A 19,377-nucleotide genomic window follows, 5' to 3' on the forward strand; every position below is an offset into this window, starting at 1 on the left:
TTTTCTCCCTCTTCCAATGTGCATCCTGTTTGCCTTTCTGAATGAAGATTGAATATCTTACCAGGGTCCTCCTTCTTGCTTAGCTTCTTTAGGTGTATAGATTTTAGTATGATTATCCTATATTATATGTCTAATATCCACTTAGAGTGAGTATATACCATGTGTGTCTTTCTGCTTCTGAGATACCTCACTCAGGATGATCTTTTCTAGTTCCCACCATTTGCCTGTAAAGTTCATGATTTCCTTGTTTTCAGTGCTGAGGAGTGTTCCATTACTGAACTACACAGCACAGGTGATGGCATTACAAGGGGGGACCTGAGACGAGGGGTGAAGCCTGGGGAGTGAGGTGAGCACTCTAAGGAGAGAAGCCAGTGGTGAATCTTTTCACCTACAACCTTATGAGGTGATAATGAGAAGACTCTGGTTTTAAGTGGAACTGCCCTTAATAGACACCAAATCAGCCAAAGCTTTGAATTAAAAAAATCCCAGACTTTGAGATTTTCAAACTCTGAAAAATAAATGTTTGCTGCTTTAAAAGCACCTCCCCCAAGCATGTGGTGTTTTGCCAGAGCGATTGGAACAAACAAAGGCATGGATACAGTGTGGTGGTTTGAATAGTAATGGCTCCCATAGGCTCATGTAGATGAGTTCTTGGTCATTAGGGAGTGGCACTACTTGAGAAGGATTAGGAGGTGTGGTCTGGCTTGTGTAGATGTGGCTTTGTTGGAGGAAGTGTGTAACTGGAGGTGGGCTTCGGGGTTTCAAAGGCCCAAAAGGATCCCAGTCTCTCTCTCTGTCTGTCTCTCTCTCTTGCTGCTGCCTGAGGATCCAGATGTAGAACTCTCAGCTACTTCTCCAGCACCATGTCTGCCTAAATACTGCCATGCTCCTCACCATAATGATAATGGACTAACCTCGGAAACAGTAAGCCAGCCCCAGTTAAATGTTTTCCTTTATAGGGGTAGCCACGGTCATGGTATCTCTTCACAGCAGCAGAACACTGACTATGACATACAGCATATGGCCAGAAGGTGGAAAGTGCCCTAAATAAAATAGTCACAGAGGGTCAGGGGCAAAAGCTTGGCAAGTGGCAGCCATCAAAGCCCTGACTTCTGAAGCCTAAATGAGGATAGAAAGTCGTTCCTGGACTGTCTGAGGCAAAAGCACTCTCCAAATTCACTTTATGACTAGGGGAGAGCTCAGGTCAAAAAGCCCAAGTTGTGAAACAATGAAAAGCAGAAAGGCAGACCTGACATTTTTGTAAAGAAAAAAAATTAACTTCCTGTTATGGCAGGATAAGTCATGGGACCTGAAAAACCACACAGACATAAACATTCACTTGTGTGGATCTGTGCCAGGGAAAAATACAAATCTTTACCAAGCAAATTCTATGCACAGGTAAGAGCTAAAGCTGTGGACAAGCTCCTAATGCAAAAGAAATGAATCCCGGGGTCACAAATGGACAGAAAACAAGTTTTCTTCTGGGTTCTTCTAACCATCTGCAAAAGCGAAAAAGTCTTGGCAGAAAATCTGGATAGCCAAACATGAAACAATGACAGGAAGTCTCAGCCTCCATCCCAACCCCGAGACAGAATAAGTTCCATTCCTGCACAGACAAAACCAGAGTCCTCCCTTCCACTCACCAAATCGTTTGAATAGAACTTGCGAAGTGAAGAATACTTGAGAACAATTTATTTGACATTAAGTAGCCTTAGGTTACATAAAGCATATATTAAAAGTACACACAGCAATTGAAGAATTCTGTCTTATGCTTAGAAAGGTGGGAAGTATTTCAACAGGCTTGTATCTAGACACAGCAAGTCCTTTTGAGGTCCTATTTTTGCACATTGTCAAAGTACTAAAAATTAAATGGGACTGTTGAAGCGTGAGCCCTTTTGCCTTTCTTGAGCAGTGGTACGATTATTTATTGGAGAGTGTGGAAATAAACATTGGCAAAAAATAAATATCATAAAGATGAGTCTTCCTGTGTGCTCAGGGAGTCAAGTGTTCTATAATTGTTTCATTCTCTTTGAGATTGTCGGTTGTGTATGTTTTAATCTCTGGTAAATTTGTAGTTAACTCTAGGAACATTGATTAAAAACATGAACAGAAACCACCACAATTTGGGGAAACTAGGGCTGCAAAATGAGTTGGCATGTTGCCCTCTAGTTTTTTTCCCAGGCTTCTCAGAAAGGTGACACTGGCTTCAGCTGACTAAGCTCCAACATCCTAGGGCTGGAACAAGGCTTCTCAAGAGTGCACGCCACAGGTTTCCAAGCTAGGCGTGCAGTGTAGGGTGTGTGAGTGGCATTGAGGACCTCTTCTCCCACTTTCAATATCTTGCAGTGCATGGAAGCCCTGCCCTGTTATGATGACGGCAGGAAGGCCACTGATTGGCTGTGATTCTCCAGCCATGGGATCGCTGCATCACTGGCCAGGCACTAAAACACTGCTGCAATTAAACCTTTTGCATTCCTGTTCCCCCTACCTGCTTACATAGAAAGGATCTTGATTTCTCACATCTGACTCCCAATGAAAAGTGTAACAAAATCACAAATAAGCATATTTAAATTTGTGCAAGTAAATGGAATGAATACATTTTCAAAATACCAAATACAGGAAGATATTACCCAGGATCTGAGATTCATAATCAAAATATACTAGGTAAAAAAAAAAAAATGAAATTGAATATGGGCTTCTGAAAAAGCCTCTCTGACCGTGTAACACAGTTTTCGACATGGGAAAGCTCTCTGCGCTCAGAGTCACACACAGGTGAGGCTAAAAGCAGGAACGAGGCGCTTGCTCTCTTCCTAGATGTGTAAGTAGTGGAAGGGGCTAAAGGAAAGCCTCTTGCCCCCAAACAGCTTTGGATGTGGCTGAAAGGAGGGCACAAGGCAACAGGGAGGAAATGACGAGAAGGAAATAGTTCTGTGTCTGGGAGCCATGTGGAATTCCAAGATAAGAAAAACAGTTGCTAATTCGAGTATAAAAGCAGGAAACATGATACACTTACTTCCTTTTATGTAAACACAAGTATATGTGGGGTTGCGTGAAAATTATTTTTCTCTTGCTGAACCACAAAGGCATAAAATCAAACTGCTTCTTTTGGACACCCTGGCTTCTTCTTTTTCTTGTGGACATTATGGCTAATAACACAACAAGTTTAGGGAGCCCATGGCCAGAAAACTTTTGGGGTAAGCTATGTTTTCTTCACTGCTTTTAATTTAAATTAAGAGGTGCGGAAATTTTCTGCATAATTTATGACAACAGTGGGAATCAGTCTCTGAGACAATTTGTTTGCCATAACTGTCTAGTGACAGTTTTCATAAATTTATTTCAAGAAATATACTCATAAAATGTTGTCAGAATAAGCTATAGAAACATTAAAGAAGAATCAGGCATATTTTCACTGGTATTAACAAAACTTAATTAGGAAACAATGAAATTTTTAAAGTAAAAATTTAGAAAAATATATAGTAGAAATTATTGTTAAATGGAATCTATCACATGAGGTCTTGTTGGAAAATTATATTTTATTTGTTTGAAGGTGATGGATTACATATTTTATTTCATGAAACCAAGGTGTTCTACAGAGGGTTTTGTAGTCTGTATTAATGTTACTAGTTTTACTTTTCAACAACTATTTTTAATTTTAAACAACAAATCTATACTTGAATGACTTTAGAGTATAGTGACACAGATAAAAGTGGAATTAAAATGGAATTATGAATCTGGGAAACATGAGGCAGAAATAACATACACTGTTATAATGGAAAAGGAAGAGAAACTACCAAAGTGTGCCTTGGCTGAGGCTGCTCAGCTCAAGGTCTAGGTTCCGCGATGCTATGAGCAGGCGGCAGTGCTGAAGTCCAAACAACCTCCTCTCTCGGCCAGATTTAGGAGACAGGTTCCAGGATGTGTAGGGGTGTTGACATGTGTCTTTGGTTCGAAGAAATTTATAAGTAAAGGGAATAATTTAAGTTAAATCCAGAGGGAACTTTAAAAAGAAACAGGAGTTTATTAAGAGATCTATAACCCTGGGATGTGCAAGATGAATTTTCAGTCCTCTCAGAAAACTGCACCAGGCTTCCTGCTGGGACTGGAGGTAGGGTTTGGAAGCTACCTGGCGAATACTGGCGAATACTGAACAGTGAGGGCAACCCAGCCCTGCCCATTTGATGTATTTATCTGCTATCCCAGGTATCTGCAAAAAGGGAATTAACTAATTAAATACTTTTTAATTAGTGTGTTTGCTTTAAGCTTTAAAAGATTTTTTGATGATATAGTAATAAAAATTTCATAATAAAATTAATGAAAAATAAGTTAGTCCTACAAATTGTGGGTAGATATCAGGAGACAAGAAACTTTTGAATTCTGGATGGTCTAACAGTACATTTGTGAAAATATCATTTACTGTCCTTGTTTATATTAAATTATGAAAACAGCTAGAATGCATCTAAGTAAACTTTATCATCATAAAACAATTGTAAATTTCAAAATTAAGTCATCCCCAGTGTAATAATTAACACAGAAAAGCCAGTTCTGTTATTTGAAACTATTCAAGTTAATCTCCAGGTTTACATAGGAAAAATAATTCATTTTTCATTGGCTAGAGCACAGATGTTTTTCATTAAAATCAGTCTTACATTAATAAGACGCTCATTTGGAGTTCTTTCTTTTATCCTAGCAGTGAGATATTTTAATAAGGGAATCTGTGCTTAAGATGGAATTGAAGATTCCTGTGTCAAAGATACGCGTTAATCCTCCCTTCTCTTGGCATGTAGATATGAGAATGGTGAAAACTAAGAGCGTGCTGCATTGCTATACTTTTAAACCAAAGCAAGGATGGTGAACCAAATATATGTCTGATTGCTTGTGTGAGACAAGTAAAAGATGGAATTATTATTTCTTGGGTAAAATTGTGAAGTGTAAAATGTAATTATAAATTTAGTCTATGAAATGTAAATGTTCCCTGACACATAAATGTCAATCTTTTCTATTTCCTTTTCTGTGTTGCATCTGAATTGATACCTATTTTGATCAGGGGTCCTTTCAAAATAATACTTTGAAAATCATGTGCAAACCAAGTGTGGTGGCACTCGCCTATAATCCCCGCACTCAGAGAGGAAGAGGCAGGTGGATCTCTGTGAGTTCGAGGCCAGCCTAATCCACAAAGCAAGTCCAGGACAGCCAAGGCTACACAGAGAAACCTTGTCTCTGAAAACAAACAAAACAAAACAAAAAAAAATTGTGCAATGCAGTAGAATCTGCTTCCAAAAGGATTCTTTTGTGTAGCCCTTTGAAGTAAGAGAATTTAAAACCGGCATAGACTATAACAACTCGCACAAGGAGCCACAGGAGCTCCTCACACTTAACATATTGAGATGCATAAAAAATTCAAAATATAATTTTCTGGTTTACTTAATGAATGCAAAAAAAGCAAGCAGTGATACTCAGTTGTTACAAGCGATGGCAGCTCGCCCTGTTTCAATGCTAGCATTCAGTCAGACCTAGTAAAAGCTGTGCAAGCACTAACCCCTCGGTTATCCGTTACCAAAAGTGGCCTGAGACTGACAATGAGGATGATTCCACCTCACTTCCACCTCTACTCTTTAATGCTCTTCCCTTCTCTGTAGACCATCCCATAAAAGTGGCAGGAAACAGACCCGCAAAGTCTGTCGGGCTGACAGGTGGCAGTGTTGCGGGCCTCGCATGTTCTCTTAGGACTTGGGAGTCTGTGCAAGACACGTCTGCTTCTCTCTGCTGTCTTATCACTGGTAATGCTGTTTTTCCTCCAGTTTGGCTGTGAAAAGCTGATGTAATACATCGGTGTGTGGGCTTGTATGTATATTCATCTAACTGATCTGCCCCCAAAATATTACTTTTCGTTTAAAAGGATTGTATTCTGGGATGTGATTAGGTGTTCCTACATATGCAAATAAAAGACGATAAATAAAGCAATAAATAGTATCAGTAACTCCTGCTTTGTCATATATTATCATTATAATATACAAAATGACCAAGAATGAGAATGTGCTATAGAAGTTAAAATATGATGAAATAGTCCCTGAATCAGCTTTTGAGAAAAATGGTATATTGCCTATTCCTAGAAGATCAAATAGATTTCAAATAAAAAAGCACGTCTAAGGACGACACTCTGATCATTCGTTTCTGACATGTTAACTCAGCCTCATTCAGCTCATTCATTTCTCTGAAGCTTTGTCTGGCCTTATCAGCCAATGATATGGGTAAGCCATTGCCTGAGACTTTTGGGGCACCCGGAAGAACTGTTATCAGTGGACATGAGAAGTAAAAACACTAGGGCATGTGTGCAAGGGCGCAAATGGCTGACCAGAACATCCATATGTGAAAATTACAGAGACAGAATCGGAAAGTCGGAACGGAGGCAGACTTCTCTAAGATTCTGAGTAGCGATGCAGAAGTGTGAGTTGATTCTGCAGACTGTCTTGCACTGTTGTGACTCCAAGGCTCCTCACCTCCCACCTTCTTTGGGTCTCTCCCTAAGGTTGGAAATAGCTTGTGAGGTCTGAGGACAGTTGTACCCGATAGTTATTAGAGGTACAAGAGGGAGCAGACCAGGAGTTCTCCATCAAGGGCTTCTGCTGACATCTACTGACGAGTGGGACTAGGCTGCTGTAGGGATGTTTTGCTCTCCCTGTCTTCACTGTGGGGACCCTTTGATGCAAAACCAGGTTCTAGTGATCTGTGCACTTCTGACTAAGAATACGATTTTTCTTTTCTGTGAGGCTGTTCGATCTACGGCCTCCCCTTCCACTCCTTTCCCATCTGTCTGTGTGGAGCATCTCTAACATCCTCCTATAATCCTGGAACTTTAGGAGCCCAGCTCCTGTTCTGCCCTTCTGGCACACAGGGCTTCTCAGGGGGCTTGTTCTCCTCTCTACATGTTATCACTTGGGAGTCTAGGTGTGGGTACCAGCTGCTGGAATCCCTTGAGGTACGTGTGAAGATGGAAAGATGGAGGAGTGGTCTCATTTGCAGAGCTCTCCTTGCTCAGATACTGTAAAGCTGTTCTTTTTCTCTCTCCAGAACTTCTCTTTACAGTGCTCATGAAAAACCATGCAGGTTACATTCACTTTTATGCTACTATTTATGGCAAGAACTTATACTTTTGAGTTCTTTAGGCTTCTAGCATTTTGAAGCTGAAACATAAAAAGAAACAAACCACAAACATCATCTTGGTTATAAAATACCTAGTTGTTGCAGTACAGTGCTGGCTTTCAAAATGATGTTCTGCTCTTTGTGTTCAGTGATTCATTTGGTAGTTTAGGAGTAGAAGACCTGTGACTGTGCATTCTCGATAATTTCCTTACTCCTGTCTGAGGTAGCTAAAGGCACAGAGGTTCACAAAAGTGATATGTTTGGGAGCCAGGGCTGTCAAGGGGTGGGAGGCTTAGCTAAGATTCCTTAGGCTATAAAAAGTGTTATGCCTCAACCTATGGCAAAGAATGTGTCCTAGTCCTGGAGAAAAATGTGACTTTTAGGGGTCTAGCAAGAAGATAAGATTCTTAGGATGGTAGTGCATGCTTCTTTATGATGTTCTTTCAAATAACAAGCAAGCAGAGCCCATATTTTAAGCTCATTTCTTCATTCATATATAAAGAAAACTTTTTCAACAGTCACACACTATTGCACATGAATAGCCTATTAATTATTTTCTTATGTCTGTTACTAGGAACTTTGAAGAGCAAGTGTTTACAAATGAAGGTTCTTCAAACCCCTGTATCTAGATCCCATCACTCACTGGGCTCCACAGGGCTGAAGTTGTCACTGAGGTGGAGCTCTCAAGGCTTTATGTCCTTTGTGGTGCATCGCGGTTCTCTAGACTTCTGCACTGGAATCACGAGAGCTGTCTTCTCTTGCTTTGGCTAAGTTAGATCTGGTATCAATGTCATGAAAGCCTTATAAGACAAGGCAGAAGTGGCCATTACTTTTTGACTACCTGAAATAGTTTATGTAGAATTTCTTAACCATGGGAAGGTAGGTGCCCACATGAGTGCAGGGGCCCACAGAGGCCAGAGGTGTTGGCTCCATCCAGAGCTGGAGTTACAGATGGTTCTGAGCTGGCGTATGTGAGTGCTGGAAACCACACTCGGGCCCTCTGCAAGAACAGTGAACCCTCTTAACCACTGAGCTATCCCTCCAGCCCACACTCATCTTTTTTTTTTAACATTAGGAGGCCACTCAGGTTGTCTATTGGCATTTAGTTATGACAGTTTGTGTTGTCTAAGAATTTGCCCCTTGCATTACGACTCCAAATGTATCGGGTGGAAGTCATTGGTGCCATGTCGGCACGTCTTCCCAGTGCTTTACCATGAAAACGGTCGCTGTGCAGAATCATTGGAAGCACTCTGCCCACAGACTCACCCCTTCTGTTCCTGGCTTATTTCAGTTTCCACAGTGTCTTTCATACTCATCTGTCAAGTTTTAAAATACAGGATTTTCTTTTTTTCTTTCTTTTAGGTTCAGTAATGACATTCCATTATTATTCAATACTCACACACAGACACATCCTCAGCCACGCAGGTTGGCATTGGGAATTGCATGTTTGGAGTTTGCCATGCAAACATCACAGACTGTACATACACACGTTAAAATGGCTTTGACAGTGGTAGGTGATAGCATCTTTTGAGGCCATTGTCATAAAGGTGTCTCATTACTCACCAAACTATCATGATGTCACTCAGGACACCATAGGCTTCATTTCCTCAACTTACTCATCTGGTGATTGACATTCAGGTTGATTCCAGGGTCAGGAACTTGTGATTAAGGACTGTTGAATAAAACCTCTCCCAAGCCTTCCAAGCCCATGGTTGCTTGTCCACTACTCTCTTCAAGGCAGCAACTCTAATACTGTTGCTTATTCATCCCTTTCTTACCATTGTAAAGATAGGCCACCTGCCTATCTTCCAGATCTAAGGGTCAGTTATAGCTTGTAATGGGTAGGCTCCTCATTTGCTTATTTTTTTTGGATGATGAATTGAATCCACTTCCTATAATGAGGAGGGAGATCAAATTAGGTAAAATGTGGGTCAGCATGTAAGTTTGGAATGAGGAAGCCTCAGCAAGAAGATTAGATAATACCTAATGAAAGAAAGGAAGAGAAAAAAGACAGAAAAACAACCATGTAGGTATCTACAAACATATTCTTAAAAGAACAGATAAGAATCAGGGCTGAGGCCTTGGTAAAAAGCATAGTTGGTGAACAAGGAGAAGGGTGGGCTCCGCTCCCGGGGGCTGGGGCTCTCAGGTGGGAGATTTCAGACCATTTTTAGGAGTTTGCTTTTACTCTGTGGGAGGGTTGAGGTGTGGACACACCTGTGATGTGGCTGACTTAACTACTTGATTGAAAAGAGAGGGCAGCTGATAGATACTCACGGGGCTGCAAGGCAGAGAAGCACTAAGCGAAGGGCGCAGCCCAGCTGGGAAAGCCCCGCTCTCCCGGTGCACGTGGTAGCTCGCACACGAGGCCACAGCAGACATGTGACTCGGGGGAGGCTGAAGGCTGTTTTATTGTTGAACTCAGGAGAACTTCCCAGCAGATGTGATAAACATAGACCTTCTGCTCTGCACAGTCAGCTAACTGTAAGCATTCACATTTCTGTACACTACTTCCTATTCCCCCAAAAGTGTGTGCGTGTCGGGAGGGTGTTTGAGACTGGGTTTCTCTGTACAGCCTTGGCTCTCCTGGACTCAATTTGTAGACTAGGCTGGCCTTGAACTCACAGAGATCTTCGTGGCTCTCCCTCCCAGAATGCTGGGATTAAGTCCTTTCATCACAGCCTTTCTATCGCTGAACCCTTCCTCACATGCACTTTAGGAGGAGGATAACACATGATCTACTTTGGGAGGAGGTGAACTCATACTTCCTCCAACTGTAGAGCTTTTTACACGCTAACCAGCAGTCCATTTTACTTATGAAAATCACTAACAATTCAACAGTTGCCCACAAGATGGCGACCTCTACTAAATGTTCACACTATTTACAGCGTTGAGGTTACTGAAAACCTTGCTCGATTTTAAGACCTTCGATATATATTTATATATGTGATAAACAAACTAAAATCTGTACACATAAAGAAGCTAAGCAAGAAGGAGTAAGATGATTAATCCTCATTCAGAAAGGCAAACGGGATGGACACAGAAGAAGGAGAAAATAGGGAACAGGACAGGAGCCTACCGCAGAAGGGCCTCTGAAAGACTCTAGCAGCAGGGTATCAAAGCAGATGCAGAGACTCATAACCGAACTTTGGGCAGAGTGCGAGGAATCTTATGAAAGAAGGTGGGGATAGAAAGACATGGAGGGAACAGGATCTCCACAAGGAGAGCAACAGAACCAAAAAATCTGGGCCCAGGGGTATTTTCTGAAACTGATACTCCAACCAAGGACCATTCATGGAGATAACCCAGAACCCCTGCACAAATGTAGCCCATGGCAGCTCAGTGTCCAAGTGGGTTCCCTAGTAATGGGAACAGGGGCTGCCTCTGACATGAACTCAGTGATTGACTCTTTGATCACCTCCCCCTGATGGGGGAGCAGCCCTACCAGGCCACAGAGGAGGACAGTGCAGCCAGTCATGATGAGACCTGATAGGTTAGCATCAGATGGAGGGGGAGGTGGACCTCCCCTCTCAGTGGACTTGGGGAGGGGCATGGGAGAAGAGAGAGAGAGAGAGGGTGGGATATGGAGGGAGTGGGGGAGGGGGCTACAGCTGGGGTACAAAGTGTATAAACTGTAGTTAATTTAAAAATAATTAATTTTTTTAAAAGACCTTAGAATTGGAAGGCGAGGGAGGAGTGATGGTTGGAGCACAGGGCAAACACCTTGAGCGTGTTAAGCAGCTGTCAGCAGTGGGGGCTGGAGTTCTGGAGGGCTTAGATGCCAGCCTCTTGCTGGTTCCATAGGCGCAAATTACTAACCTAATATAGCTATGCTTAATTTATCTGCTGTATCTCACCAGGATTAGTTCCTTCTGCCTCCAAAAGAAGAACTGCAGTTTGATTGTTTCCCTCATTGACTGTAACATATAAAAATTATAAGAAGCGGCGTTGTGGCTTTATTTTATTTCCTAAAGTTGTCAGTTGAGAAGATTGATAGTTTTTAAAGAAACACTGTCCACGCCAGTGTCTTTATAGTGAGAGGGGCATTTTGGTCTATGTTAGGCTTTTTTTTTTAAAGTTTCTAACATTCGTTGTCGGAAACCTCACGGAAAAGATTGCATATGTGAAATGTTAAATTTGTGTGCGCAATAGATGCTGTGATCACCGTGTCACTTTCTGAATTATGCGCTTTAGTTAGAATCCCTGGGGAAAACAACTGGAGAAACAGGCTGCAATTCAGTTATGACCTCACACTTCCCCCCCCCCCCATTTCTGCATTTCTTGCAGTGTATGTGCCCAGAAACGTAAAAAGGTAGACAAGTTCTTTATGGGCAGCTGAGGCGGCGTTTGTAATTCTAGTGTCAAGACTAGTGATGGTTAAATGTTTAAAAAATTCTGTGTGCTTGTCGAGGTTATGGGAATTAGTGCAACGATTTCAAAGATGGATGTGGGACTCACATTATGAGTTAGGCAGTGCTGTTTTATTTCTGTTTGAGTATTTTATACATGTATGTACTACGTTTTGATCAAACCCATCCCTATTTTCTCCCTTTTAATTCTTCCTGTAGCCTCTCCATCACTATTCTCTCCAATCTCATATGTCCTGGAGATGCCAGAACATTCCTGGGTATCGGGTAGAGTCATCGCCTGGAGTGGGGGCAGCCTCTCAAGGAGGGCGTCTCTAAGGCGAGCAGACAGACCTCCCCATCTCCCCACAGCCTTCACCTGCCAGTGGCCCTTTCAGCTACTAGTGCAGCTCACTCCCACTCCTTTCTGAGACGTCGGCTTGATCTTGCACAGTCTTGTATACACCGTCGCGGCTGCCGTGAGTTTACACATGCCGCTGCCATGCTGTACCCGGCAAACAGTTTTGTTGTGGCTGTCCTCTCCTCCAGTCAGATGCCCACACGGTGCACTCTACCGAGTAACTGACTCGGTTTTCTCCTGGCAGGCTAACTTCACTCTGCAGAAATAAAGTAAATATATTCCTTTAATGTCATCTTTTATTCTTCGCTATATTCTGAAATATTTGGAGTCTTTGGTCAGACCTTGGTGGTGATTAAGTCTATGCAGAAAAGCCAGGCTATGTAGCAGGCACATTTGAGTTCTCCTCCTCTCACGCAGTGACAGGTGTCTGAATTACTGAATTAAATCAAATGTTTTCTGACACGTAAACCTTAAATCTGGTTTCAATACCATAAAATGAGGAATTTGAACCATGTCTTTTGTTTGTTTGTTTCTTTGTTTGTTTTTACTTTTGTTCTTCTCAGACAAGAGTCTAACCAGGCTGGTCTCTGTCTTACTGTGTAGCTCAGTCTGGCTTCAAACTCATGGCAACCTTCCTGTCTCAGCTTCCTGATAAGGGGATTACTGACTAGTGGGTAACATTATGGCTTGAGTAAGACATTATAAACAACTATTTTTTTCTAAGCTGAAGCCCATTTCTGTGATTCTTTCTATATTCAAAATAGTTGGGACAAAGTTCTCTGCCCGACCCTGGGTGTGACTGCACTGATCTTGCCAGTTCATTCTCTCAATAGCTCCAACTAGTCAGTGGGGTAACACTCGAGTTTCCGTTGGGTGTGTGTGAAAGCAGTGACATCACACACTGAAAACATTGCCCAGAGGCTGGGGTTGGGGCTTAGAGGATAAAGCTAACAACACAAGCGTCAGCGTGTCTCTCATCCCCACTGATGTCTTCTGAATTGTGGATCTGCCAGGACAGAGGCTGCTCCCTTCATGACTATCTGTGTATATCTGTGGTCCCTCCTTCTATATCTTAGGTACTCTCTATGCTAAACAAATGAGTTGCTCAATCTTTCTGGGGCAACTGGTCGCTAATCATTTTACCTGTAGTCCCTAGTTATTTTGATGTTCCAGGGATAGAAATCTTCCTTGTCTACTTATTTCCTCTAGTCAGTTCTTCTTGGTTTCCTTGTTTATTTCTGCCACCTATTAAATTTTTATTTTCTTGGCTATTCTTACCACACATCTTTAAACACAATCTGTTGCTTTTGAGTCTGGGATTTCTAGGGATGAGAAAGTGCCCCTACTTTCCAAGGAGTGTTTTTTAGCTCCTCCTGTAAAGTCTATATTTATTTAACTTTGACATGACAAATAAGTATCTCAGAAATACTTAAATTTAACATCTTTCCAATGTGTGTTCTATCCCAAGACCAACCTTCTCCCTCTCTTTCCTGTCTCCTGTAGACACTAGGATCCATTCTTGCTTGGCCACACCTCCATCCTGGGGCATGTCGACTCCGTGTGCCCAAGTGTGCCGTTCTCAGTGGTTGACTTTATTTTCAATTAGGCAGATGGAAGGGGGGGGGGGATATATTTTTTTAATATTTTAAATTTTCCTGTCTTGAAGGTTTCCTGCTGTTCCAACCTGTCTCCTCTTTCCTTCACGGTATGGTTTCCACAAGGCACCTCACCTTCCCCATTCTTTCATTCTAAAAATGGGTTTAGGATATAATCCATGCTCCATGGAACTTGCCTACTTACATGCCTAACTGGTGATGTCTGCAGTCTCGAAGTTAGTGATCATCATCATAACCTAAGAACATGTTTGTTCCCACCAGAGGAATTCTCTGTCTGTCTACACTGCCCCTGCTTACCCTAGCCACGGACTTAAGCAATCCTGGCTTGCTTTACCTCTGCAGTCTTGCCAGTTCTGGCTGGCTCACACATGTGCGGGTGTTTCACAGGTGATTCTCATGGCTGGACTTTGCCTCAGAGAAAGGCTCCTTGCCAAGGAGGCTTACAAGCCCACACGTGGCTTGTAAGCCTCCTTCCGCTGGCTGCACCTGTGCTGATGTACTAGATGGCCTTTCTAGCATTTTCATAGTTTTTCTGGACCTGACTCCATAAAGGTTTATCATAAAGCTAGGGAGATAATTTCACACATCTATATTCCAGTACTTGGTTTCTAGGTAACTTGAACTTTGGATATTGGTCAGTCTTCTAACTGTGTTGAAATTATATTATTTTATTTGTTCTTTTTTATTTCCTCTATTTTTAATACTGGAAAATGCTGCTTTTCAGGGCTATCATTGTCAAGGCATTACAGAATTTCTAAAAGTTCTTTAAATTCAGAATTCTGGGTTTAGTGGCACTGATAAAGTTAATTTTGGATCATTTTGTACAAAAATAAGACTAATTTTTAGATTTGATTATGTTTGTTTGATTTTAAAAATAATATCCGATGCTATGAAATCTCTGAGAACATTGAACTTCAATGCCATGACTACTCAGTTTTGTGAGGAAGATTTTGGGGCAACAGTACTGGCTTTGGCAGCTTTGTCCTAAATTACGTTAGAATTTAAAAGCCATCTCATAAAGCATTTAGTATATGGTTAGCATAGAATGTTCGGGGAACTTATGCTGTATTTGTATGTGAACATGTTCCCAATAACAACAAAGACAGCTCTGTCACCCCACATCCACCTGGCAGTAGCAGGTGGAGGGACACTATAAAATGAATCCTAAAGTCAGGCAGTAGTGATTGTACTTATTTATTGATTTACATTTTTTTCTCTGCATTCTAGATATTCTATACTCTGCGACAATAAGCTGGGAAATTATAAAAGTTATAAAACCTAACTACCCACCATTTAAAAAAAAATGAAATCAGTGAGAGAGTAAACAAACTCACCAACGTTTATCCAACAGCAAAGGGAAGGGGCTGGGTCTGCGGTTACACTGCCTTATAATCAGCGAGCGTTTGCTAGCCAGTGACTACCTCAGAACAGAGTCGCTCAGAGAATTCATCAGATAACTGGCTCACAGTCCGGGGTTGGCAGTTCAGCACCGGGTCAGAGAAATGCCACGCGGTTTCCCTCGTGGTTCGGTGGGGTTTGCCAGCACCTGAGTGACCTGGAGCAACTCACTCACGTTGTCGTGTCAAGGATAGAAGGCTCTTGGTCAGAGTCATAGGGATAACACGTGGGGTAGCCACTGTGTATTCCAGGGGCCGCCGCTCTACCCTTGCTTATTCCTGTGTCCACCATGGAGAGGTCTCCAGACCAATCAGGGTAGAAGCTGAAAGGCTCGTGTAGTTTAGACCTGAACTTAAAAAGCTTCGGTTCCATTGTATCCCATTGGGCAAGTGAGTCCCACTAATAGCCCAGGGGGTAGGGAATAGACTTCCGCCTGCTAATGGGATTAAAAGCGAAGACCCTGTACCCATGGCCCCAATAGTAAAGCCTCCAAAAGCCTATTTCCAGTCTTTGGCTCTTGGCTTGCAGAATCCTTGTAGAGGCAACTTAATACACACCTTGACCTTTCTCACTTTTGTGTGAGAAGACAGTACTTGGAATGGTTTTCTAAAATGGAGTTCCCCCGACAACTAAACTCACGTCAAGATATAAGAAAAAGTATGTGAAAGATCAGAGGATTGGAAAGAGTGACAGGCTTTGAGACAGAGAGCAAACAGCACAGTTTGGAGTTGGCTCATGGAGGGGGAGATGAGGAATGCGCTGAGCAGTGGGCTTCAACTACCCGGAGAGGTTTTCCATTTGGAGTAGGGTGTCAGCCACTCCACTCGGCTCGATAAGAATACCCTTCCCATCTGTAAGGAGCAGCCTTACAAAGTGAGATAGCGCTTGCGTTGACGCTTATATCTTCCTCAAGATACGTGCTGTAGGACTTGCCTGAAGAGCAACTGAGATCACACCCAGGCTCTGCGAATGGGGCGCACGGTACGCAGTGGGAAGTGTGTGTCAGTTAGTGAGGCGGGGTTCACTGCCAGGCACAGACTGGGACAGCAGCGTGAGCTGGAACCCGAGCGTCTGCGCCGGGCGCTTCTACGTGGAGGCAGGGATCTGAGGGTCTGGGAGTTCAGGAAATGTGACATAAATCAGTCAGCCCTCCAGATGGTTCTGTCTCTGCGCTTCCTCAGATACAGCGCAGGAAGTGGGGTGGTGCCGTGATGCCTGCAGGTGGTGACAAATCAGTGTGACCTAGCAAAGCAGACAGAGGGGGAAAAGCACGTTTAACGTTGGGATGGCCTTCTTTGCCAAGGGGCACATTAACTACAATCATAATTCAAGAGGAAATGAACTGTGGGCATTCGCAGCTCTGTAAGAGACTCTTAATTTCTAAAGATGATAAACAAGAGTGAAAGATGTTTTTGTAGCTTTCTGTTTGCATAAATGGAATCCTGATCATTCCCTATTTCCCTAATTCAAAATGTTAAAAATTCCACACTCATTTCAAGAACCACAGTTCATACTCTGCCCTGTGTTTTTACCTAAGTGTGTTTGAAATTAGACTATCAGTTTATTGGCTGATTCTTTGTTTCAGAGGACCTTATAATGTCCTTCACCGTGTCCATGGCGATTGGGCTTGCCATCGGAGGATTTCTCTGGGCGCTGTTCGTTTTTCTGTCTCGAAGAAGAAGGGCCAGCGCGTCCATCTCACACTGGAGTCCCACCAGGCGACCCAGGTCTTCCTACAACCACGGCCTCAACAGACCTGGATTCTACCGCCACAGCGGCTATGAACGTCGAAGCAACCTGAGTTTGGCTAGCCTCACTTTCCAGAGACAAGCTTCCCTGGAGATGGCAAATTCCTTCCCCAGGAAAGCAAGCTTCAGGGCTTCCACTTTCCATCCCTTCCTGCAGTGTCCAACACTTCCCGTGGAAACTGAGAGTCAGCTGATGACCCTGCCTGCCTCCGCCACCCCATCCACCCTCAGCACCGCACACAGCGCCAGCCGGCCGGACTTCCGCTGGTCCAGCAGCAGCCTGAGGATGGGCCTTTCCACACCGCCCCCACCGGCCTATGAGTCCATCATCAAGGCATTTCCCGATTCCTGAGTCTGAGCTCTTGTTGTTTTTAATCATTTTAAAAATGTCTCTTCTAGAAAGGAAATGATATATACGATAAACAGAATCTGTGGGCCATGGTCCCCAATGACTGATTTCCTAGTTGATAGGTTCATGAATGCTGGACATTACCAAGTAAGGCAAAGTTTCTTTTGAACATGTTTTTCTTACTTAAATCTCACAAAAATATTATTCCCCCAAAAAGTTCTGTATTTATGTATTTTGAATTCAGTGTGAGGCATTGAACTAAAGATACTGACTAAAGATTCAGACATACAAATCATGCACATTTGTATGTTTTAGGTTAAGAAGACTTTAGACTTTTGTTTAGGGTTCCAGTCTCCATTCAGTTGCCCATGTGACTGCTGACAGGCAAAGCCCACTAAAATAAGGGATTTTAATGTTACTTTCTAGGTGATGATTGAGCCACCAGCATCTAGAATCTTAAGAGCTTTCATGATGTGCATTTACAAGATGATGGAGCAGAGGACATTCTAAATTCCTCGGTTATGTGTGAGAATCAAGCAGAGACACTAAGCTCTGTTGACGTCATAGGATGGTTCAGTCTTGACACTTGTTTTTTTCCCCCCGGTAGGGTCATTTTGTAGTTCTGTCCATCTCGTTAATGCAAAACGATCGGACGTAGTAAGAGGAGGATTGAACATGACGGTGGTAGTGACGTCCTCATCACAGCAGCAGCAGCTGCTCCCATTCAGTTGTTCTAAGGACAAGTTTTTATTTCACGTCGAGTGACCTTTTTCTTGGATTGGATCTAACTAGAAAAGAATTTTATGAAGGAGAGTAGTTCTTAACCTGTGAGTTCATGACTCCTTTGGGGGTCAAAATACACTTTCACAAGGGTCACATAAGACTGTTGGAAAACACAGATATTTACAATACAATTTACAATAGTAGCAACATTACAGTTATGAAGTAGCAGTGAATAATGTTCTGGTTGGGGGTCACCACAACAAGAGGGACTGTATTAATGGGCTGCAGTGTCAGGATTGTTGAGAACCACTGCTCTAGGGAAATCTTCCCCGTTAACTGCAGTCAAGAAAGGGTGGTTCCAGAGACAGTCACAGTGAAAACATGTCGCAACCCTGGACAGCAATTCCTCCTGGTTATCTCTACCCACAGGCACCATCTCGTGGGTGATGCTCTGTGAATCCCAGCCCCACATTCTCCAATGTCTTCCTAAGGTGACTAAAGCAGGCTAAAAGGTCACTGTTTCCCGTATTTGCCCAGGGTGTCTATAGCAACAGGTGAAGACATCTTTAATATGGGCACCAGAGACTTTGGCCCTTTTTCTTCAAGGAGAGGAGTTCACCGGGTATTATTTGGAAATCTTGTATTTCATATTTGACATACTGAGTATTTAGCTTGTGTAATTGTTTATTTTTCTGTGTATTTGGGTTTTCAATGATACCCAGTGGTCCCAGCTAATGGTGTCTGAATGTAGCTCAAGAACATGTCTTTGCATAAAAGATCCCGATAGCCTTTCATTATTAGCTCCATAGAATTTGTGCTACCTATTGTTCCTCAAGAGAAATTAGTCTTCAAAATGCCTGCCAAACATACTTTGCAATTAAATATGTAAGAGAAAAAGGAAGTAAAATTATAAGGCAAAATAAGAAGCTGAGAGGAGAGCTGATGTGTTGGCAGCTGATTTTTTTTTTTAACTAAGGAAATACAGAAACTGCAGCACAGCTGGATAAGATTTCATGAGAGCTTCGGCTCAGTAACAAAGCTAATTTCAGGTTGCCTGTCATCTTCAGCGTTTAACATGAGAAACAAAGGAGGCATGCTTTGTATCAATGATTTATATCATGAATGAAAACTGTTCCTATCTCCTCCCAAGGGAAGGAAATGAGAGCAGAGGTCCTTCAGTTCATTTAGCAGAATTTTTGCCCGAGCCCCAGCCCCAGGTATAAAATGACCAAGAGGAGTATTTTATAAATATTGTGTATTGTATGAAATATGAAGGTAAAACCAAACTAGAAGTGTTTTTAGTTATAATTTTTTATTTGAAATGTTTTGTCAATTATGAAATTAAATGTATATTAATTTCAATTCACAGCTTATTTCTTTTTATTATTATTATTATTAATTACACTTTATTCATTTTGTATCCCCCCATAAGCCCCTCCCTCCTCCCCTCCCAATCCTACCTTTCCTCCCCTTTCTGCATGCATGCTCCTCCCCAAGTCCACTGATAGGGGAGGTCCTCCTCTCCTTCCTTCTGATCTTAGTCTATCAGATCACATCAGGAATGGCTGCATTGTCTTCTTCTGTGGCCTGGTAAGGCTGTTCCCCCCTTAGGGGGAGGTGATCAAAGAGCAGGCCAATCAGATTGTGTCAGAGGCAGTCCCTCTTCCAATCACTATGTAAGCCACTTGGACACTAA

At 42.5% G+C, this 19,377-nt stretch overlaps 1 protein-coding gene across 1 annotated transcript; it reads left to right on the top strand.

The window, feature by feature from the left end:
- Positions 1-3,067: 3,067 nt before the first annotated feature.
- On the top strand, positions 3,068-19,043 carry Myct1 (MYC target 1). Its single transcript, XM_055616039.1, has 2 exons — positions 3,068-3,194; positions 16,447-19,043. The coding sequence occupies exons 1-2, from the start codon at positions 3,143-3,145 to the stop codon at positions 16,959-16,961; spliced, it is 567 nt and encodes a 188-aa protein (XP_055472014.1). The 5' UTR covers positions 3,068-3,142; the 3' UTR covers positions 16,962-19,043.
- Positions 19,044-19,377: the final 334 nt, after the last annotated feature.

Source organism: Psammomys obesus, unplaced genomic scaffold (genome assembly GCF_907164565.1).
Source record: "Psammomys obesus unplaced genomic scaffold, mPsaObe1.curated_primary_1811, whole genome shotgun sequence".
In the NCBI taxonomy this organism is placed as follows: domain Eukaryota; kingdom Metazoa; phylum Chordata; class Mammalia; order Rodentia; family Muridae; genus Psammomys; species Psammomys obesus.

Coding starts and splice junctions, on each gene's coding strand:
- Myct1 (XM_055616039.1), top strand. CDS start 3,143: ATGGCTAATAACACAACAAGTTTAGGGAGCCCATGGCCAGAAAACTTT. Junction 3,195..16,446: donor ATGGCCAGAAAACTTTTGGG/GTAAGCTATGTT, acceptor TCTTTGTTTCAG/AGGACCTTATAATGTCCTTC.